General features: G+C 61.9%; 1 protein-coding gene across 2 annotated transcripts in view; it reads left to right on the top strand.

Annotated features, from left to right (window-relative positions):
• Positions 1-20,705, top strand: part of SPECC1L (sperm antigen with calponin homology and coiled-coil domains 1 like) — a 44,811-nt gene extending 24,106 nt beyond the window's left edge. For both annotated transcript variants that reach the window (XM_084867416.1, XM_084867415.1), the window contains exons 8-16: positions 1,143-1,306; positions 1,825-1,916; positions 2,318-2,408; positions 5,515-5,598; positions 7,099-7,255; positions 8,076-8,178; positions 18,230-18,346; positions 18,584-18,643; positions 18,900-20,705. In XM_084867416.1, the coding sequence (XP_084723542.1) occupies positions 1,143-1,306; positions 1,825-1,916; positions 2,318-2,408; positions 5,515-5,598; positions 7,099-7,255; positions 8,076-8,178; positions 18,230-18,346; positions 18,584-18,643; positions 18,900-18,989 (958 nt within the window). In that variant the 3' untranslated portion in view covers positions 18,990-20,705. The remainder of the gene's footprint in view (positions 1-1,142; positions 1,307-1,824; positions 1,917-2,317; positions 2,409-5,514; positions 5,599-7,098; positions 7,256-8,075; positions 8,179-18,229; positions 18,347-18,583; positions 18,644-18,899) is intronic.
• Positions 20,706-22,207: the final 1,502 nt, after the last annotated feature.

Raw genomic sequence — 22,207 nt, 5'->3', positions numbered from 1 at the left:
CACTCGGGCCTGTTCCCTGCCTGGGAATCGAACCAGTGACCTCTTGGTTCATGGGTCGACGGTCAACCACTGAGCCATGCCAGCAGGCAGCAGCTAACTTTTAAGTAATTACCACTTAATGCATTTTGGTGTACCATCAAGGAAGAATAGCCACAGTTATCTAAAAAAACAAAACCAGAATGATTTCAATATCATTAAAATTTCCTTTCCTTTTCCAATTACATATCTGTGCAAAGCTTACTTTTTTCCCTTCGCAATTGATCGGATATATAAGAAATGAGCACCCAGCGGTATTTTATTGAGCCAGACATTGAAGAGATATGCAAAAATATTAAAACACTACTGTTCTTACTAATATTTTTTTTAATTTTTGAAAACATAATAAAAAAAAGAGCCAAGTGAGAAATGTTCCTACGGACTGGCTTCATTTTTGCTAACTGGCTTGATAGTTGCGTGACATGTACAAACTCTGCAGCTGAAATTTCATCCCCATGAAAACTTGTGTGTGAGCTCAGAGGCCCGGAGCCGGCCCGGAACGAAGTGCCATTGATTTTTAGATGACTCACGATCAGCGCTCTGGGCATCCAGAGACTCGTGTTACTGATACGGGCTCAGTCTCTGTTTTTTCCTTTCAGAAATTCTGTTTGGAGCCTGCAGCAGTGTTTTAAACGTTATTTTAAAAGCATGTGCTTTGATTTCATTTCTCTGTATTTCTCTGCGCATGGCATGTGGCTGGAGCCAGTCTGGGTGACCTGTCCGTGCTGGAAGTTCCCGGACTCCGAGGGCCCAGGCCTTCTCAGCAGCCCAGGACCTGAGGTCCCCAGCTCGGAGGCAGAGTTTCGGCCGGCCCGCCTCCCGTGTTATTGCTAATTGATCACTCATGTCCTCACCTTGCACTCACTCCGATGAAAATGGAAACTGTTGGTTACTTAACGTATTTAGGATAGCCTGATAGAAAGATTTAAATACCATTTCCTGGAATTTACCAAGCAAATGAGAATATTAAACCTCCCGGTTTACTCTGCTCAACTGATAGCATTTTTTTTATTTTAAACTGATACCGCTTAATGCTGTTCGGTGGGAGGGGGAGTTTGTATCGTCCGGCATATGTGTAAAATGCCCGATTTCAATGCCGTTCCCAGGCAGGAGGAGGAGCGAGGCCGGGTGTACAACTACATGAACGCAGTGGAGAGAGACTTGGCGGCCCTGAGGCAGGGCATGGGGCTGAGCAGAAGGTCCTCCACCTCCTCGGAGCCCACCCCCACGGTCAAAACCCTCATCAAGTCCTTCGACAGCGCGTCCCAAGGTGAGGGCCCCCGTGTGCCGGGGCCGGCCGTCCTGCTCCCTCACCGCGTGTTCCCCGGTCCGGCTCCATGTTCCTGTCGCCTTGCGTTCTGCGTCCCATCAGACTCAGAGAACCACTGTGCGGCTCCCTGAGGGTGTTTTTAACGGGCTTCGGGGGGGCCTCAGCTCCGGAGATCTCGGTCTCAGACCCGGGCCTGGCCCCACACAGAGCTGTGTCTCCACACGGCCTGTGACTTGGAGCGCCTGGTCTGTGCCTAGGAGCTTCCGGTGTGTCACGTCAGCCTGGCCCTTCCTCCCCGCTGTTCACACTGTGTCCTCCCTGGGCACGGAGGTGGTTCCTGACGCCTCGTGTCCGACACCAAACCTCGTCCCTCCGCTCAGCATCCCGGGAGGCGGCGTCGGCCCGCACAGCCTCCCGGGAGCGGGGGCACCGGTTCGCTAGTGACCCGCCGGGGCAGCCACAGGAGCTCCCGCTCCCCGGGGCGTTTCTCAGGCCCTCGTTGTTGTTTGTGTCCCCAGTGCCGAGCCCTAATGCGGCCGCCATGCCCCGCACCCCGCTGAGCCCGAGTCCGATGAAGACGCCGCCCGCGGCCGCCGTCTCCCCCATGCAGGTGAGTGCCTGCGCCCGAGCCAGGCCCAGCCTCCGGCAGGCGGGCCTTCCTCCCAGCCATCGGCACGCGTGTCCGTGGGGGCGGGGAGCAGCTGATTCCCGTGAGGCACAGTGCGATCCCCCCAGCGTGCTGGGGAGCAGGTGTGATCGAGATGAAGGCTGGCAGCGTCCGTTGTATTAGCCTGAAACGCTCTAATGGCGAGTGAACAGCCCCGGACACGCACTGCGTGTGCAGCCCTGCCCCACGGGTGTTCTGCGTGTGTCTCGCTAAGCGAGCTGGTCGCCGCCTTATAGTTGGGAAGGGATTGTGCAAATTTGTAACTGTTTCCTCTCTGCCGCTTTCTTTGTGTGTCCCAGCTCCGGGCCTGACCTACCGCTGACCGTGTTATTTTGTGATTTCAGAGACATTCCATAAGCGGACCAATTTCCACGTCCAAACCCCTGGCTTCCCTGGCGGATAAGAGACCAAACTACGGGGAACTCCCCGTGCAAGGTACTGCTCTGCGATGCTGTGTTCCCCTCCGTTACTCACTGTGGTTCTGGCCCTTCCGTTACTCACTGTGATTCTGGCCCTTCGGCCAACTACAGGGTCCTTCCTCTGTTCCTGCGTGACAGCCAGTCTGGTGTACATCTCCATCAGGACTTTATTAATGATGTGTCTTAATACAAACGGGGGGTTAGTTATTAGTAAGGGCATCTTGGGAGACAACTCCCTCGTCCGTCCTGGTAAGGATAGAGAGTTGCTGTTGCTGGGCCCTGTGTGTGCATAGTCTTCTGGGGTGTCTGGATTGTTACCCCATTTTGCAGATGCTAACAGTGAGGCCTCACAAAGCTGCTTAGTGCAGGTCAGGTCGTTACTGAGCAGTGGGCCTGGGTGGTCTGACTCCCAGCCCCGTGTCCATCGCTGTGCTCGCTGTGGTTGCTCCTCAGAAGAAGGGAGGCCGATGGTGAGGTCCAGGCGATGGTGAGGTCCAGCCGCTTGTGAAGGCTGCCCGTCTTCCCACAGCTCTCCCGCACCCAGCCCGGGCCGGTCTCCTCCCCTTGTGGTCAGGGCTCCTTCCCAGGCTGCATTTTTAAAATATATTTCTATGGATTTCAGAGAGAGAGAGAGAGAGAGAGAGAGAGAGAGAGAGAGAGAGAGAGAGAAACATCAATGATGAGAGAATCAGTAATTGGCTGCCTCCTGCATGCCCCCCACTGGGGATCAAGCCCGCAACCTGGCCATGTGCCCTTGACCAGAATTGAGCCTGGGACCCGTTAGTCCGAAGGCCAGCGCTCTACCCACTGAGCCAACCCGGCTAGGGCCTTGGAATGATTTTTTAAATGTCTGGCTTCTGCTCTAAACTCCGAGTTCCATGAGGGCAAGTTCGCTGCTCCTGTTTTCCCATCTCTGACCTTTGTACCAACCCCAGCGCCTGCCACGTGGTGGGCACCCAATGGTTCCTGTTTAGTGCGTGGACTAAGTGCTCCATCTGGCGGCAGGCCCTGACTGTAAAGTGGACTCTCTCCTGCCTGCCACGCGCACCGTAACACAGGGGTGCTTCCTGAGGAGGGATGGACCGATGGAGCCTCCGCTCTGCAGCGGACGGATGGTTCCGGCCGTAGCAGTGCCTCTGAGCACCCGTGCTCCTCGGTGAGAGCGCTCCGGGCCCTGGCGGCAGCCTGCGTGAGCCCAGTGTGAGTCCTTAGACGTGCAGTGGCCAGCGATTGGCAAAGGGGTCGGCGGCACACCCGTGAGCTGCGTTCGGTGGTGTGCCCACCGTGTGCGGTGCCGGAGGAGGAGCACTGTGCCTGCGGGCATGACAGGCCCGGCCTCCGCTGACACGCCGTCTGATTCGTTGTCTCCGAGGGCTTTGTTTTCGCTTTCTTGGCTGTGTTCTGGGGAGAGGAAGGGTTTAGGGAGATGAGCGGTTTCGTAATGGTAACATGGAAAATTGATCAAAGTAAAAAACGTGCTTGGAGTTCCCCACCGCTTCCGGTGCTGCCGGCTCTCCTGTCTGCCAGCCTGGGCGCGTAGGGCGCCCTTCCTGTGGGGCTCCGGCTCCCGGGGGCGCTGGTAGCTTTTCGCGCAGCGGCCTGTGTGCCGTGACCAGGAGGAAGGGATGGCTCCCGGCCATGGAGGTCCTGTCTTCACTAAAAAGTCAGCTACCGGCCGCGTGGCTCCGTGGCTGAGCATCGACCTAGGAACCAGGAGGCCAGCGTTCGATTCCCGGTCAGGGCACAGGCCTGGGCTGCGGGCTCGGTCCCCGGTGTGGGGCAGGCTGGAGGCAGCCGATCCGTGATTCTCTCATCATGGATGTCTCTCTCTCTCTCCTCCTCCCTTCCTCTCTGACATCAATAGAAATATTTTTTTTTTTTTTTAAAGCAAGTTCATCCTTTCCCTCCAGGTAGTAATGACAGCCACATGTGCCTCATGCTCGGAGAATAAATATTAAGATAAAGATGTGCTGGCCTTGAGAGAGTGCCACGTGCCTCACTTTGGACATCGTGGTGTTAGGGGAGGGAGCGTTGGCTACGTTGTCAGTTCTTAGGAAGAGGTCTGAGTGACCTTCTCTTGTGGGAAAGCTTACCTTTTCCCTTTGGAAGGAGTGTTTGCTGGAGGGACTTGATTGCTCCCTGAGACCCATAGTCTTCCTGAAGGGGGGTTCTCCTCTTCCTGTTCCCACGTCCCCGATCCACCCCGACCAGGCGGAGCCCGTCTCTGCCCTGGGCTGTGGGCCTGGCCTGGCCACAGCGGGTCGGCCTGTCGCCGCGGTCGGGGTGTGCTGGTCTGTGTGGGGGCTCCCACCACAGGGTGCAGCGTTTGCCTAGGCCTGCAGGGCAGCCGAGCTCAGGAGGGCGGGAGACGGGCGGGAGACGGGCACAGCTTGCACCCGTGCCCAGGACTCCAGAGCTCCGTCCCCAGCCTGTTTGGAGAGCAGGGGAGGGGGGACAAGGCGAGGCCGCCCGCCGCGCGCCCGTATCTGACCGCGGCCTGGCCTGTGCTCAGGTGCCCAGGCTTCCTGGTTGCCCTCAGACGGAAGTCCACCCGCCAGGCCCCGAGGCCTCTCCAGCCAGCCCCGTGCTCCCTCCCAGCCCCTTCCTGCCCCGCCTCTGCTTCCCGGGAGCCTGTGTCAGCCAGGCGGGCCTCATTCTCACCCAGGGAGTCCCTGCCTGGCCTGCGTGTCTGCTGAAGTCCTGTCCCCACTCCGCTCCCTCTGCCGCGGCCGGCCCGTGTCCTGCAGCGCGCTGGGCCTCCCCCCGCTGGGAGCGCGGTCACTCCGCCTCTGAGCAGCTCCCTCCCGGCCGGGCTGCCTGGGTGGAGGCTCCTCACCCGCTGTCGGTGGGCACGGGCCAGGCCTCGGTGCGGTGTGTGCTGTGGAGGTCCAGGTGCCAGAGCATCTTCCAGTGTTGAATCGCATCCCAGAGGGAAGCGGCAGCTGGTGATTTGGAAGCACTGGCGTCCGTGTCCGATGTGCCATCCCTAGAAATGAAACCCGTGTCCGCGTCTGTGGAGCGGCTTCGTGTGGGCGCCGTGGGTGCGCTGGGCGGGGAGCGGGGTGAGGCGGCCGCCGTGGGCCTGGGCCGCCAGTGCCGGGTCTCACGGTGCCGCTTTGCAGAGCACCTGCTGAGGACGCCCTCCACCAGCCGCCCGGCCGCGCTGCCCAGAGTGCCCGCCATGGAGACGGCCAAGGCCATCTCAGGTAATCGTGTGCCACCTCCTTCGCGGGGAGAAATTCTGGGGCTTCGGCGATGGTGCTGCTGCTTTCTCTGAGACCCAGCCAGCTTCCCAAGCCTTTTAGCTCCTGGGTTACTTTTCCCTCTGATTCCCTCTGTTGTAGCTTTCAGATTCTATAGAAATCCTATGGCCCTGATTCATACACACACACACACACACACACACACACACACAACGCACGCACGCACACGCACAAGCACACGCACACGCACCCCAACGAAACTGAATAGTTCCATCCATTTAAAAAGTATTTATTAGCCCTGGCCCATGGCTCAGTGGTGCCGGCCCCCTCACTGAAGGGTTATGGGTTTGATCTGACATTGAAAGAAAAGACAGTAATAATGATAATATCATGTCAGAATACGTAAGTGCAGTATTTTTTTTTTTTTTAATATATTTTATTGATTTTGTACAGAGAGGAAAGGAGAGAGATAAAGAGTTAGAAACATCGATGAGAGAGAGTCATCGATCAGCTGCCTCTTGCACACCCCCTACTGGGGATGTGCCCGCAACCAAGGTACATGCCCTTGACCGGAATCGAACCCGGGACCCTTCAGTCCCCAAGCCGACGCTCTATCCACTGAGCCAAACCGGTTTCGGCCGTAAGTGCAGTATTTCTCTGATAAAGTCCTGTAATATGAGGAAGCACCTGCCATCACTTTTCTGAGGCCGTGTTGTTTTCTGCTGTGGTTATCCCGAAATCACCAGCAAGTGTTAACCAGGACAGTGCCAGCCGTTCCCCTGCCCCGGGGGCCTGGTGCTCGTGGCATTGCTGCCGCAGCTCCAGCTCACGCTCAGCGCGTTCTCGCCAAACGCCGCCCTGACGCGGCTCTGCTGTCAGCGGCCGCGGTGGCACTTCCATCGGGTCCCAGCACTTTCTGTCCTTCTCCTGCTGGGCCCGGCTTGCAAAGTGGGACTTCTCAGATGATTCTGTTTTTCAGTCGCTGACTTGACACCTTCTGATCATCTGTCTCATTGACGGACGGTTTTTAAAACACGGTCTGAGCCAGAATTCAGTATCTCTTTTCTGTCCCTTGAACAGTGTTTGGCTAATTTCAGAGGATCACGGTGTTTTATTGGCGAATCGGAGCTGTCAGCACTGCCTCTGTTAGCCTTCGGGTTCCGGGGTGTTCGTGATCAGACGAACGTTCCGGAGCCCATCCTGTGGGCGGGGGGCGCTGCGGGCACAGGGCGGTGAGCCTCCCTGCCTGCCCCCGGGCAGCGGGGGCTCCGTGCGTATTTCAGCTCCTGGGCGCTCCTTCCTTTCCTGTGTGTCCCACCCCATCTGCCCAGCTGCCGTCCACTCTGACAGCGTTTTCAGTGGAGAGAGATTCTCTCAGTGAGATAAAGAACCATACCTTTTCCGCCTGGGCGGTAATTCCTGCTCTCGGGCCTGTCGGAGAAATGTCTCAGAGCCCTGGTGACATGTGTGTTCTGCCCTAACACGCTGAACGGCTGTTTGCAGTGTCTCGGCGAAGCAGCGAGGAGATGAAGCGGGACATGTCCGCGCCCGAGGGTGCATCGCCAGCCTCGCTCATGGCCATGGGCAGCACGCCCCCGCAGCTCTCCCTGTCCTCGTCCCCCACGGCCTCCGTGACGCCCACCGCCCGCAGCCGCATCAGGTAGGCGCCGCCGCTGGCCGCTCCTCGCCCCCCTCCGCCCTGCATTCAGGCTCAGCTTCTTTCCTCTTCTGACTTCCTCTTCGGCGCTCAGAATTGGGTAAAACAGCCTAGAAGTAAAAAGTAAATCGGGCCCTGGCTGGTGTTGCTCAGTGGGTAGAGTGTTGGCCTGCAGACTGAAAGGTCCCGGGTTCGATTCCAGCCAAGGGTAACGTGCCTGGGCTGTGGGCTTGAACCCGAGTGAGTGTGTTTGGGGGTGGGGGGCATGCAGGAGGCAGCCAATCCATGATTCTCTCTCATCATTGATGTTTCTAACGCCCTCTCCCTCTCAGAAATCAATAAAAATATATTAAAAGGAAAAAAGTAAAACAATTTCTTTCCCAAGCAGCTGGTGTTTCTGCTTTGGGGATTTTGATTAGAGAATGGTTGAACACAAGTTAGTGTTGTGAAGCTCGCACACTGGGAGCGGGGGAGCGTTAGGGAGACTGGAAAAGTGGACTCTGAGTGGGGCCTGGAGGACAGGGGTGGGGAGGGAGGGCAGGCTCGATTGTCAAAGCCCGCCCCGGAGCGCACGTACGAGAAGACGAATGGGGAGGTGGTGTGGCCACGGAGGGATGGAGATGGAAAAGCAGAGCAGGCCGGGGGCCGGGGCCCTGGGGAAACCGAGGGAAAGGGAACGAATGGGAAGGGCGCCTTGCCGGCGGGCGCCGGGGTGTGTGGTTTGCCCTGTCCCGGCGCGCAGACCCGCGCTGCCTGCTGTCGCCGGTGTCTGCTGTGTGGCGCTCGGCTCGTGTCCCAGCTCCGGTCTCTTCTCCCGCCGCAGGGAGGAACGGAAGGACCCGCTCTCCGCCCTGGCCCGGGAGTACGGCGGCTCCAAGAGGAACGCCTTGCTGAAGTGGTGTCAGAAGAAGACCGAAGGCTACCAGGTAACACGCGTGTTCTGTCCCACGTGGGAGGGCCGTGCCCCCGTCCGTGCCCCCATCTGTGCCCCCGCAGACAGGAGGAGCCGGCCCTGAACCCGGTGCGTCTGTAAGGCCCCCCCTCCCCGCCCCGGCAGCCCGGCCCCCAGCGCGCTCCGCTCCGACGGCCGCTCAGGCTGCGCTCTCCTCTGGCCTGAGTAAAAACATGTTTATTTTCCGTTAAATTAATATTTTACTTATTATGTGAAGCCTTCTTTTGGCTGTTTTCCATAGACTTTCCTCCCTCCTCTGTCGTCTCTGTGCCCTCATCACTTCACATCTGGATTACCTTAGTAGCTGCCCTGTCCCCCGTGTGTCCGTCTCTCTCTCCCTTTCCTATCTCACTCTAAGTGCTGTTGTACGGTGTTGGAGAGGAAACCCTCGCCTGCACCTCTGCACGCACCCCTGGACCGCTGGGCCGCAGTGCGAGCCACGTCCGCACATGTGACTCCCGTTAGGCTCCCAGCCTGCAGCCAGAGCCTCGGCTGCAGCAGCCACACAGAATCACAGCGAGGGAAGGGAGCTGAGCTCTGTAGTCCTGGTCTCATCACATCGTCTCACCAGAATGACACAGAAGAAGGAGCCGTAGCACTTTCTGTGCCAAAGAGGGACGGGTGGTGGAGGAGCAGACTGAGGCTTGCCGTCCGTCAGCCCCTGTGGCCGCGTTGGCTGGGCTCAGACTGCGTCTCAGTCCGCTGAGGACTGGGGAGCCAGTGGGCTGCAGGGCGTGAATGCACAGAAGGCACAGCGGTCAGTGAGGGTGTGCTGTGCCTCCGTGTCTCCGCGTCCATCAGCCGGACGGAGACCGCGGTGCCGGCGCGGGGTGGGGCACCGGAGCCCGGAGCTGCGGCGGCTGAGGAAGCAGCACGGCAGTCACCACAGTAACCAAACCGGGGTCGCCTCTCGCCTCCCCTGTGTGCGCCCGCCCGGCCGCCAGGTGGTCAGAGAGCTCAGGGTACGAGTGACTGAGGCGCTCCAGTGCCGGACCAGTGACTTCCCTAAGCGCGGGGCCTTCCCACTTGAATTCTGAGTAGATTTTAAGGTAAATTCTGTTAGGTTAGAAAAATGCACATAACTCATTTACTTAAGAACATCAATAAGTAATTCTTTTTCATTTACTGGGTACGCACTTTGCAGGAGGAAATTAACCTGAAACAGAGTAGTTTACGTGTTTGTACGCTGGACAGTCTCATGCTACAAGCCCGGTCCCCTCCCCCTGATCGCCTCCCTTGGTCACTTCTGTGGTGACGCGGTGTGTGTGTGTGTGTTTGTCTGGCTCTTGTTTCCTGTGAGCCAGGTACGTGTTCTGCTGTTTAAAAGCCGCCAGGAGCCGGTTCCTTTACGTAAGGGCCGTGAGTTAAAGCGGGTGTTCCAAACGCGGAACTGTTTTAAACTGAAGGCATAGCTGGTCGCGCTCTTACTTCGTCCAGAGCCGTAGGAGACGTGCCGGGCCCTGTCCTCCTCGAGCTGGGAACGTGGCTCAGCGCGCCGCCCTCCGGAGCCAGCAGCGCGGAGCCAGCCCCGGCCTCCGGGGGCGGTGACTGCTCGCTCGCAGGCCGAGCGGGTACGTGCTGAGCGGCACGGCCTGTCCCTCCGGCCCACGTGCAGCCGCCGAGCGCGGCCACGCATGCTTTATGTCTCGGAGCTGTCTGATCGACGGAGATGGATTCCCTAATACCGGGTCGTCTCCTTTAACTCTCTTCAGAGTCATCCTGAAATAATTGCACTAATCACTGTAATCTCATTAACCGTCCATTACGAAACAAGCCCTGTGAGCTGGCCTTTTATCTGACAAATGCATTTTTCTCTTAAATGGTGGCCTGCCACTTGCTGGCTGCTGCTTCAGAGCACGAAGGCGCTCCTGTCCAGCCGGGACGCTGTGGCTCACTGTCAGGTTCACAGCCGGGGGCTGACCCCCAGGAGGATGGATGACTCCTGGGAGCTTTATCGCAGGTGCACGCATCCCTCGCAACCCGCAGCACGTCTTCCCGGTGTTTGAAAATCAGTACCTCCGTTTACACACAGTCCTGAGATTGACATTTAATTTAAATATGCGATTAACCCTGATAATTGTGCTCGCAGAGAACATGGCAGTTCACTTGCCTGCTCATCACCTCAGCAATGTCCGCTTCCCACAGGAGCTGCTTGCAGTTCTCTGTCCGCTCCTCTAGGGATTGATAGGACTCGGTCTTTCGTACGAGAATAGCTAGATAAAGAAGAAAACAATGTATGCTTCCAGGAAACTTTTTAAACCTAAAGTCCACATTTAACAGCTTCTCTTATAGCCTTTAACCGTTAATTTAAGAGCGCTTTCCTTTTAGATGAAAAGTAGCATTGTTTTCTGATAAAATGCCAGACCTAGAAATGGATGAGTTAATACGAAGGATAATGAAAGCAATCTAGTACAAAAGAGTTTTAATAAACGAACAAAAGTTTTTAGTACTGCCCGAGGTAATTTAATCTCAAATAGGCATTAAGAATATACGGTTTTATTGAGAGATTTATTTTGTGCTTGGGCTGAGAAAAGATTTAGTATTTCTTTTCCTTTTTTTTTTTTGGTTAATCCTCACCCGAGGATATTTTTCTACTGATTTTTTAGAAAGAGCGGAAGGGAGGGGGAGAGACAGAGAGAGAAGCATCAGTGTAGATTGATCGGCTGCCTCCTGCATATGCCCAACCCGGGCCAGGGACAGCCTGCAACGGAGGTCCGTGCCTTGACCAGAATCGAACCCCCGACCCTTGGGCCAATGCTCTACCCACTGAACCCAACTGGCCATGGCAAGATTGTGTATTTCTCAGTGCAGACGAGTGGAACCAGAATCCCAGTGTACTTGAGGTTTTTCTGACTTAATTTGGCAAACGAGTGTGCTCTAATGTAGTTCCTTCCCGCCCTCTTTCTGTGCTGCTATCTGTGTTCGATTGTTTGTGTTACGAGCCCAGTGGTTCTGTGTTCTAATTCTGGCCTCAGCAATGTCATTTTTACTCAAAGAAGAGAGGCGGCGAGGGCAGGCTCGCGGGGGGCCGGCGGGAACCGTGCGTCGTGGTCCCCGGAGCCCTGCCTGGCGCGGGGACAGGTGTGTCCGGGGCCATGTGACGTGAGGGAGTGGCCGGTGGCCGGTGCCCCACCACAGGCTCTTTTCTGAACGTCTGACAACCTCTCTAAGCGACAGCGGGGGGCGCTGGTCCTGTCTCCCACAGCCTGTGTCCCTGCGGACGGAAGAGTCACAGTCAGGACTGGTGGCCGATAAAAATAGCTCGGTCCTCACTTCCGTTGACACAGAGTCTGCGGACAAACAGGAGGGAAAGCGGGTCTCTTAGGAGCCGGTGAAGTGCGTGTGGTACTCGCTGGTGTCTGCCCGGGAGCCCGGCCCGTGCTCTGCCCACTCCCCTCGCTGCCTCCTGGCTCCCGGCCTCCACGCTTCTGGGCGGAGTGAACCCCCCAGGGGCCCCCAAAGCTCAGGTGCCTCTGACTCTTCTTGGCCACTGCAGGCGGGGTGCCGGGGTTGGAGTGAGGGGACGGGACGGAGAAGCATCCTCTGCATACGCGGCCCCTCCCCTCGCCTGTCCAACCGGTGACTGTCCCGTGTTCCCAGGGGTTCCTCCTGTGGCTCCCTCTCCTCCGTCTCCCTCCGGAAAGCACGGAGCGTGCCCCTCCCCCAGGCCTCCCCCTCTCCCTGCCCGCGCATCCTCTTTGTGAGTCCAGTTAGAGCGGGCGAGGGCGGAGCGGAAGGCCAGGGGAGCGGGAGTGCTGCCAGGGACCGCGGTGCAAAGAAAGCGCTCGGACTCCTCGGTCAGCCAGGCTCGCTGGGCGAGCTCCCCTCTAACTGGACCCTCAGGCTCAGACGCTCCCAGCGCTAAAATAACCGCTCAAAGCTGCGAGCATAGATAAGGGTTTGATCTGAATCAAGTCTAATTTTTTTAATCTTACATTGTCACTTTGCATGGAAAGTAAGTTCCATACAGAAAGGCCTTATTGTTTGTAAATACCACTGTCCGGGACTTACAAACCCCTGGACAAAGGGAGCAGAGGGGCCAGACGGGCCCACCCGTTCCTGTGTGGCCTCGGTGCTCACATTGTCTCTGGGGCCTGAGACCGCTGTGGTCCCCCCGTCTGTGCCCCCGTCTGTGCCCCTGTCTGTGCCCGGCGACAGGACATCTCACCCAGAGAGCCTGCAGTTCAGCCGGGGCCCAGGGAGGAGAGCCTGGTGCTCATAGTGGAGGGCCCAGCATCCGGTGACCACCTCTCAGAGCTACACCCCGGGCCCAGCGTCTGGAAAGACGCTCGGAAATGGTGACCGCTGAGCTGCCGGCAGAGGCTGGACTGGACAGCAGTGCAGTCTCCATGGAGATGCTCCGTGTCTCGCTTGTAGCCATCACTCCATGGGCGCACACAGTGCAGTGAGGTGTACGCTTCACACAGATGAGCTTTGTACATAAGTTGTATCTCAGTGAAATGGCTGTTTTATGAAGTGGCCTGCTTACCTGAGGTCATGCAAGTGGCTCTCGGCCTGGCTCGGGCTCCCTGAGCCACCTGCCCCCCACCGGGCCGCGGACTCCGAGGGGAGTTCCCGTGTTTATTGTGAATGATGCTGAGAAAGAAATCAGAGAAGTAGCATTTTTCAGTTCTTAATGTTTTTTGCTGAAGGCAGAACCGTGCAGCTGTCTTTGTCAAATAGCCAGTGCCAGTCTGTGTGTGCCGTCCACACCACAGGGTCTGAGTGCCCTGTGCTGCCTCCCGAGGGATGGGAGCCCAGCTTGTGCTGTCTGCGGGGAGGGGGGCCTGACAGGCTCATTCTGTTTGGTGCTGAGGCTTGGCCTGAGGCCGCTCGGGAAGCTGGGTGATTTGTAAGGATGCTGTATTGCCGTCTGGACCTGTGATTACGGGGAGATTAACATCAGAGGATGCAGGGAGCGGGAACTATACAGTTAACCTGACACCACAGCTTTGAACTGGGGGGTCCATTTATACTCGGATTTTTTTTTTTTTTTTTCAATAAATGCAGGGCGCTGACTCTGCACTGATAGAGGCCGTTTTCGTACAGGGACTCGAACACCCGTGGATTTGGTATCCTCGGGGACCCTGGAGCCAGTCCCTCACGGGGCCGCCCTCAGGGGCGGACAGGTTGTCCAGGACTCACCTGTGGCTCCTTTACAGATGGCCTGAGGTCCAGGAGAAAGGAGGTGGCCGGTTACCCATTGCTGCACCGCCCCCCCCCTCCCCCCCCCCGTGGGTGCCGTTAGGGGTGGCATCTGTTTGACTCATAAATCTGTGACTGCGCGGGGTGTGTGGGGACAGCTCAGTCCTCACTCGGGTCAGGCGAGGCCCTGAGGGTGAGACCGTCTTGGACTCGCGTGTGTGGCGGGGGCTGTGGCTGCTGAGACTCGCTGCGCTGTGACCGGAACCCCCACGCAGCCTCTCCCTGCGGCCCGGACTGCCTCCAGGTGCTGGCTTCCTCCAGGGGCCCGGCGCCCCCTTAGGACCAGCCTGGGAGCCACACGTGCTGCTGTCGGGCGGCCCCGGGGCGGGAGGGAGGCACAGCCAGCGTCTGTCATCACGGCCATTTGTCAGACACTCAGTCTGCCCGGCGGCCGCTGTCCCTTCTCTAAGTGCCGGGAAAGCTACCACGTGACACGGACTTGGCAGGACCTTAGGGTGATTTTTAAAAACCTGGCCTCCCAGACGAGCGGAGCCCGGGTGCTCAGGGGCCAATGGTGAAGCCTCGCCGGTGCCCGCTGGATGCACTGCCCGCAGCCTCTGTCCCTGCCCCAGGGCAGCCTGGCCCTGCGCGCTCCAGGCCCGAGCCTCCGCCTCTCAGAGCCACCAGGCCCTCCAGAGCCGCCCTCCATCAGCCCGGGCCCACCCGGCCTGCGCTGGGTCTGCGTGGACTCACCCTGGAGGACATGGGGTGCAGACTCTGAGACGTGGAGTCAGTGCACAGCCCAGAGCCGGCGGGCACTCCCCGCGGCCGCGGCCCGGGCCCCCCGCGGACGTGTCTTTGTGACGCGCACTCTCCTTCAGCATCTGGACTGGTGACATTTTTACTCCAGTTTTTTTTCTTGCTCTAAGTCAATCATGAACTCTGACACTTAGCTGTGCACAGAGAAGTCAGGAAATACAAGGAGAGAAATAATTGCAGTCTAGAGCATGACCTTGGCCCTCAGGGACTTTCAGAATTATTTTTGAAACAATATTTGTAGGCCTTTAAAAGTTACACCTTTTTCTGGGCAAATTTAACTGTCTTCGTGCCTCCTGTGTGCAGTGCTGAGCACTCAGTGCCGCGCTCTGAGAGCCGGCTTTGAGGGGCCTTTGTTCCTCTCAGCCGCCCCGGGTCCCTCCTGCCGGCCCCGGTCCGCTCTCCAGCGTCATGCGAATGTGCTTTACACCCAGGAGGCCAACGGAAAGGGCTTGTAACCACCGTGCATGTAAACTAAACCAGATAAAGCCAGTCTGGCGGGAGAAAGTGCCCACACGGCCCTCCCCCGTTGTGACAGGCCGCAGGCTCCTCCGTGTGACTCGGCGGTCGGTGCGGAGAGGGCTGGTCCCGCTCGCCGGCTGCGCCGCGGGGGGAGAGCTGGGCCGAGTGTGGGGCTCGGCGCGAAGGGAGGTGCGCGGTGGCAGGTGCGCTCCCTCTTTTGGATGTTCGGCCGTTTGCTCTGCCACATGTTCCTGGTGGGTTAGAACCAGCGCACCTTCCTGAGGCCCCGTCTCCCGATGCAGCCGCCTCCGTGCAGCGGCCGGGCCTCCCCTGCTTCCCACAGCGAGACCCGGGTGCCTGCTCCTCTGCCCAGGTGGCCGCCCTCGGATCCCGAGCGACCCCAGGCTGGCCGGAGCCCCCAGCGCCTGTCGTCCTGGGCTCAGGGTCCTGCCTCGGCTGCGTGCTCAGGCTGTCGGGGCCCAGAGAAAAGGACGCCTGTTGGTTGGGTCCCTCCCTGGAGTAGAGCCCCCCCTGACCCCATCATAATGGTCCCCCGGCTCCCGCGCTCCAGGGACACAAGATGCGGGACTCTGTCTGCAGGGCTGGGCTCACCCCGGGCTGGTGCCTGGCTCCTCCCTCCCTCTTCAGCACTCGGACCTCATGATGCGGGCCCCGGACACATGCCCCGCCCCTTCCCTGACCTGGAGCAGAGCGTGGCTCAGCGTCAGAGGGAGAAGTCCCCAGGAGATGCCCTCAGGTCTGCAGCCAGAGCGCATCTGCCATTTGCAGTACGCGGCCTGGCACTGCGCAGCTTCTGTGCTGCCCCCGGCCTCCCGGCTTCTGCGTTAGCATCACTCAGGGCCCGGGCCTGCTCCAGATGAGCTGTCCCTCAGACCCTGCACACACCCCCCCCTCAGCAGAGCACCCTCCTCCGTCCCTCCCTCCCACTCGGCACCTCCACCTGCTCTCACCTGCCAGCTGAGGCCGTGGGCCGGCTGGTGTGTGACCCGCCCCCTGAGGGGTCACTCAGTGCCAGCCGTGGGAAGGGCCCGCCCGCGGGGCTGGGGACGGGGCTGCGGCCGCGCGTGCTGGCGGCGATGAGTCACGGCTCTGGCCGCGCGCCCGCTGCCCGTGGAGCGGCGTTTCCCTAAATAGGGAGGACTTGGTCCTATTTACAGCACGTGTGGTATTTGGGGATTTTGTGGCCCTTAACTGCACGGCAGACAAATGAAGACATCTCCAGACGTTTATGGCGTGTGTGTGTGCGTGTGTGTGTGTGCGTGTGTGTGTGTGTGTGTGCATGTGTGTGTGTGTGTGTGTGCGTGTGTGTGAGATTTCCTGGCCTCACCCCCGCGCCTCCGCTCCAGTGCGGCACCTGCGGGCCGCCCGGAGGCCACGGCGGGCAGCGTCCGGTCTGAGTGACAGGAGGAGGGCCGTGCCAGCCCCTGGGCTCTGCAGAGGGCCCGTGGGGTGTCAGCCTCCGCTCCGATGCGCGTGCGGACGGCAGCTGTCCCTGTGACCCGGCCGCGGCCGCTGCCCTGTGGGCCACGCAGTGGACACTTCTGGGGCCGGGGCGGATGCGCGCTCCGCCTGCTGAGAGCTTTTTGGCCTGTGTTCTGGCGCATGTCACAGCCCTTTGTGCCCCGGATCCAGACACCGGCTGACCGTGGGCGGCAGAGAGGCCTGAGTGACCGGAGCTAAGGCATCGAGACCCGCGTCCCCGTGAGGAGCTTCCGGTGGGCCGACCGTGCACTCAGCTCTAGTTCCACAAGAGAGTGAACCCGTGCCCCGGAGCGCCCTGCCTGTGGGAGGAGCGGAGCTCCCCTGGGGCAGTCCACGCACGCACGCACGCACGCACGCACTCGGCCAGCTTCTGGCTCTGAGGTCCTTTCACTCTAGAGGGGCCGCCTGCCCAGAAGCTGGGGTTCCGGGGGAGCACGTGGGGCAGAGACGGGCTCCTCCTCGGCCTGCAGATCCGCTTTGGAGACAAACCCTGCAGCCTTAAGTGAACACACTGGGGGAGTCCCCGTGACGGTCGTAAAGCCGTTACCGGCCTTTCAGCCTCAGGGTGGGGGGCTGTGCACAGAGGTGGGCGTCCCTCCCCTTGATGACCGGCTCCCGGTGCCTCCTGCACGGAGGACACTGTTCAGGCCCTGTCCTCCCGCAACGCGATGCTGCTGCCGTTCGAGCTCTCCCCCTCCGCTCCTGGCGCTCCGGGAAGACACGGGTTCCTGTGGAGAGTGTCTGTCCCTGGCCCTCCTGCACGGCCTCACCTGTGCGATGCCGGGGGCTGGGCCCAGGCCCCTTCCCGCTCACGCCGCTGTCCCAAGTGCCCTCACCTGACGCTGCTTCAGTCACCACGTCTGTACCTTCACTGCCCCCCCGAGTTCGGGACCTCAGGCCCGCACCACCCGGGGTGTCTCGGCACCCGATGGCGCTGCGTCCTACGAGCACTCTCCCCGCCCGGCTGGTTCTGCGCGTCCCCTTCGCTGTCCTTGGCGCCGCACACGCGCTCCCTCCCCGTGCCCAGCCCGTCCCAGTCCCTCTGCTTCAGCTCGGAGACCAGACCGCACTGGGCTTGGTGCTTGTGGGCCTCGTTGTCAATTGCTGGGTGGGATGCCCGGTCTGCCTCCCGCAGCCTCGGGCAGGGCTGGTCCCGGCCAGGTTGGGGCTGAGCTGGGGCTGAGCTGGTTTGATGCGGCGTCTGGCGGTCAGGTTTGAGGGTTACCCCCGGCCCCAGGAGCCCGGCTTCCTCTTTCTCCAGCGGCTCCCGTGCTGTGCAGCACAGCGCTCTCCGCCGAGGACTCCAGCCGGCGTTGGAGGAAGCTGGGCTCGGCTGGGCTTCCCCGCTGGGAGGGGGCAGCGGTTTCCTCTCGTGCAGGAGCCGGGCCCGAGGCGCGGTGAGGCCCGGCACGTAGGCGGCCCTGCCAGAGACGCCTGCCTTGCAGGAGCCGGAGCGGCCCCGCGGCAGGAAGTGGAGATTTGTTTTCCTCCGGCAGCGAACGTGACCTCAGGGGCGAGGCTGGATCCTCAGTGCGCGCTGCTGCCGTGCGCCACCGGCGGCTCCCAGGGCTCCTTGCCCGGCCCGCACCGCTGCCCGCCGCCCCGGCTCTCGTGAGGGCCGTCGGGGTGAGGAGAGCCGGTCGGGCTGGGCATTGGGCCGCGTCTCAGCCATCACCAGATCCGCTGTGCTCCCCGGGCCTCCGCCCAGCCCCTGCGCGGCCCTGGGTGCGTGTGAGAGGCACGTGACACGGTTCCCACACCTGTCCCCCTGCTGCGCCCAGCACCTTGGACAGGTCACTGGGCTGGACCCGCCCCCGCTGGCTGCTTCCCGGGACCGCGATGGGGAGGAAGAGCAGGGACCCTCTTCCCAGTGTCCGGCGGCTGCCCAGGCTCTCCCGGGGGGTGCGGGCGGCTCCACTGTCTGCCACCGATGGCAGCGATCTGAGGGTGAGGGTGGGGGAGGAAGGCCAGTCACGGACGCAGCCGGGCCGCGGGCGCGCTGGCTCCGTGCCCTGCCCTGCCCGGGCCCGGGGGCCGTGGGGTCTCAGACCCCCTCAGCGCTCCGGGAAGGTCAGTGTGCTTTCCTCCTCCTCCTGCAGAACATCGACATCACCAACTTCAGCAGCAGCTGGAACGACGGGCTGGCCTTCTGCGCGCTCCTGCACACCTACCTGCCGGCGCACATCCCCTACCAGGAGCTCAACAGCCAGGACAAGGTGAGGGCGCTCCGCCGGGACCGGCCCCAGCTCCAGCCCCTCGTGCCCTTCAGACAGCCCTGAAGGCTCCCACAGGGAGCGCACTCTGTTTCTCTCCAGCCTTTGGGGTTCGGGTGGCTGAGGGCTGTGGGTGGGGAGTAGCGAAGAGGGCAGTGTTGGCCGACCCCGTGTCGGGGCCCTGAGCCCTCCCTGTGTGTGTGGCGGCACGTGGGGGCCAACACGCAGTCTCTCTCGCAGCGACGGAACTTCACGCTGGCCTTCCAGGCGGCGGAGAGTGTCGGCATCAAGTCCACCCTGGTGAGCCCCCCCCCCCCCAGTCCTGCGGGCCCCTTTCTGTCCGGAAGCGCCCGCTCTCCTCAGGGGCGGTGCCCCCGCGGCAGGGAACGCGCTGACGCCGGGAGGGGGCGCGCCGGGTGGGTATCGGGAGGCGGGGGGCCGGCGCCCAGCCCGGAGGCGGATGGACCAGACCAGAGGCCTCGGCGCCGCCCCCGGGAGCCTGGGCTGTGCCGGGCCCCGCGGTGCAGAGCCCTAAGCAGGCCTCTCCCCCTGCCAGGACATCAGCGAGATGGTGCGCACCGAGCGGCCGGACTGGCAGAACGTGATGCTGTACGTGACGGCGATCTACAAGTACTTCGAGACCTGAGCACAGGGCGCCCCACAGGCGCCGCCTCACCGTCAGCCACACGCCCCACCAAGCTTCAGCCGCTCGGCTGCCCCAGCGTGCGAGCCCTCAGCCCCGGCCCCAGGCGGGGCCCCTCGGGCCTGGGTGCCGGGCCTCCCCGCAGGCTCCTCCCTGGACCTGCCCCGTCGGCGGCCAGCGTGGGCTCCGGAGAGGATGCTGAGCGCGGTGCTGGGCGTGAACAGGCTGTGCACGCCGCCCGGAGGTCCCTCTGCCCGTCCCTGCTCCCGGCACCGCCCGGGCGCCCGCCGCTCGGCCTGGGCTGGTTTCCGGGGTGTCACCAGCGGGCGCAGGGCGGTCCCGCCAGCGCCACGTTGTTCTCCGGCGGCTCCCGCCCTCTGCTGATTGGAGAAAGCCCGTCCTCAGCCTCGAAGGGCGTGGAGACCCAGCTGTGACTTAAAAGACCTGATGGGAAGGAATTGTCTAGGTAAAAACGTACTTTTCCCCGGAGCGGCATGGAGGGCCAGCAGCTCCTGCTGAGCTCAGAGTTAAGCGGCTCCTGAGCCGGGAGAGGAACACAGACGGACGTCAGCGCGGCCGGGAGCGGAGGGGAAGGAGGAGAGGACAGGAGCGGCCCCGGCTGAGCAGGTGCCGCCGCCTCGGGGCGGACGGGGAGTGCCTCAGCTCCCGCACGGGCGCCCCCACGGGACCCCGGGACCCAGGCCCCAGGCCCCAGGCCACAGGCGGCCTCGAACCCGCCTTCTGCAGTTTGAACCACAGCCTGCTCCCCGCCTCTGTCCTGTTGGTGTGACTCTGGGACTCGGCCCTTCTCGGCACCGGGAGCCGGTCTCAGTGCAGGGACCAGCGCTGTCTGCACCGGGACATGGCCCGGGAGGAGCGGCCACATGAAGCACACCTCCGGGAGGGGCCGCAGAGGGCCGCCGCCGGCCAGAGGCCGGTCTGACGTGTGTGGCCCAGAGGAGAAGATGGTGGCGAAGCCGCTGTGCGCGGCTCGCTGGCTGGTCACTGGTGGCTGAGCCTCCTGCCCTGCTGCCGGCTGCTGGCGGGAGGCTTTCCGTTTCACCCCGTTGGGCTAAGGAGAGAAGCCGGGCGCAGAGCCAGCCCCCCGCATAGCCCTGAGCGACGCCTCTGCCCGTCCTCCTGCCGGCGCTGCTCCTGGTGCTCCGGGCAGGCGCCGCGGCGGGGCCTCACCGTCCGCCCCTCCCCTCCCGGGCTGCGGGCACCCGCGTCCGGCCTGCAGCGCGGTCGGCTGTTCACTGCGTTGGAGCCTCTGGCCCAGGGAAAGAGGAGACTCCTGGGCTGAGGTCACCGGGCTCGCAGCCGGGCGGCTGGGCTCCATGTCTCGGGGAGGGCAGCTCCTGCTCCGGGCGGTGCCCACACGGCCGGCCCTGGGGCCAGTGGCAGGGCAGACAGTGGCCAAGAGGAGGGCCCACCTGTCTCGACAACAGGCCACGCAGGAGCACGTGGCTGGGCCGCCCACATCTGCAAGTGGGTCCACAGAAGATTCCAGAAGTGTGACGTCGTGCTTTTTCCAATAGGATCCTTATCACGGGGTGGTCCTGGGTGGTCACACGCCTGAGGGTGACGCTCGGGTGCCGTGGCCCAGCAGCACTTGACAAGAAGCTTCCAGAAAGTCGTTTGCCTCGGTCCCTCCGAGCTTCCGCTGGCGATGCTTTTACTGTGTATTAACGCTCTGAACGTATTAAAGTTGGTGAAACAAGCTGTCAGGCTGGGCTGTCCTCATTCACACCCCCTGCCGCCCTCTGACCTCGCGGGGTGCTGACACAGGGCCAGGCTGGAGGCTGGAGAGGCAGCAGTGCCTCCTGGGACTGGCTGGGCCGTAGGAGAAGCTGGGTGGGTGGCCCCTGGGCTGCGGTGCACAGCCACGGCCTTGGCCCATGCCCCGGCCTTAGGTGGGGTCTGGTCTCCCCCGGCAAGTCCTGTGAGATGGGCCCCGGCCTCACAGAACCTAAACAGATTGATGCTCAGACCCCTCAGGCACCCAGCCTTTTTCCTCTGCATCTCACCACACGTCACATGTCACATGTGGGCTGCCTCCCGCACTGCACGGGGACCTGGGGCGCCCTTCCTGGACCTGCACCCCCTCTCCAGAGTCGGGTCCATCCGGAGGCCCAACCCTCACCACCTGCGTTAGGGGGTGTCACGGAGGGCTGTTGACCCCCCAGGTGGTCTGACTCAGACCACAGGGCCCGTAGCTCTGGCCCCACCCCCGCCCGGGGCCAGGCCGTGGCTCTATGGAGCTCCTGTGCGCTGGGCGTGTGCAGGCCGTCCTGCTGGCGGCCCTGCACGGAGTGGACCCAGGCGGCGGTAGAGGGGCCTCGCCTGCACCCGGGGCAGTGGGGGCAGCACTGGTTAATGCCCCTCGGGTGGTTGCCCTCCCTAACACCCCTCCTTCTTTCCTGCCGCTGCCTCTGGAGCAGACGGAGGGCCTTCTGCCGGTGGCTTCCTGGCCTCGGGCGGTAGTGGTCACCTGGCTCCCAGGAGCCGGCCCCAGGGCTCCGCTTTCTCCATCCTGACACTGCCTGCTCCAGGGCAGCACTTGGGAGGGAATCCTTTTAACCCTGACTTAGGGAAGGTTCTAGAACCTTTTGGGCCATGGCTTTGGAGGGTAAAAGCAGGAAGGCATTCCTCAGGGCGGGGAGAGAGCCAGAAAGGACCCCACGCCCGGGCTGTGGCCGCGGGCTGGGGTCGCACTCGCCAGCTCTGACCCCGGCCTCACCCGCCGGCCACACGGTGCCACCAGCACCGGGGACCGGTCAGGGCTCTTCCCACCTCTGCACCCTGAAACCAAAACTGGGTAAAGGCGATGCCTTACAGCAGTGGGCGGGGCTGGAGCGTCTCCCCTGGGCGGGCCTGGGGTGGCGTCGCCCCCGAGGCTGCGGGCCAGCGCTGGGGAGTCCCCTTCTCGGGGCTGCCTCCGTCTGGACGTAACCCGGAGCCCTGGGAGCCCCACTTCCTCAGTCCCCGAGCCCCAGGAACTGCTCGGCCCCCTCCCCTTTGGAGAAGCGGGTCAGCACTCGGGGCGGCCGTGGCCCCAGCACCCACCGGGCTTTGTCCTGGGCCTGGCGGGTCTGGCTGCCCCAGCTGGCCCCGCTGCAAACAATCAGGGGCCGGAGGCCACCAGGTGCATCCTGGGCAGGAACAAAGGCCCAGCGGGGAGGGGCGGGAGGCCCAGTGGCCCCGCCTGGCCCCGGAGCCGG

The sequence above is a fragment of the Pipistrellus hanaki genome, assembly GCF_964339955.1.
Source record: "Pipistrellus hanaki genome assembly, chromosome: 19".
In the NCBI taxonomy this organism is placed as follows: Eukaryota; Metazoa; Chordata; class Mammalia; order Chiroptera; family Vespertilionidae; genus Pipistrellus; species Pipistrellus hanaki.
Note: the sequence above shows the minus strand (reverse complement) of the source record. Positions and strands in the feature narration are given on the sequence as shown.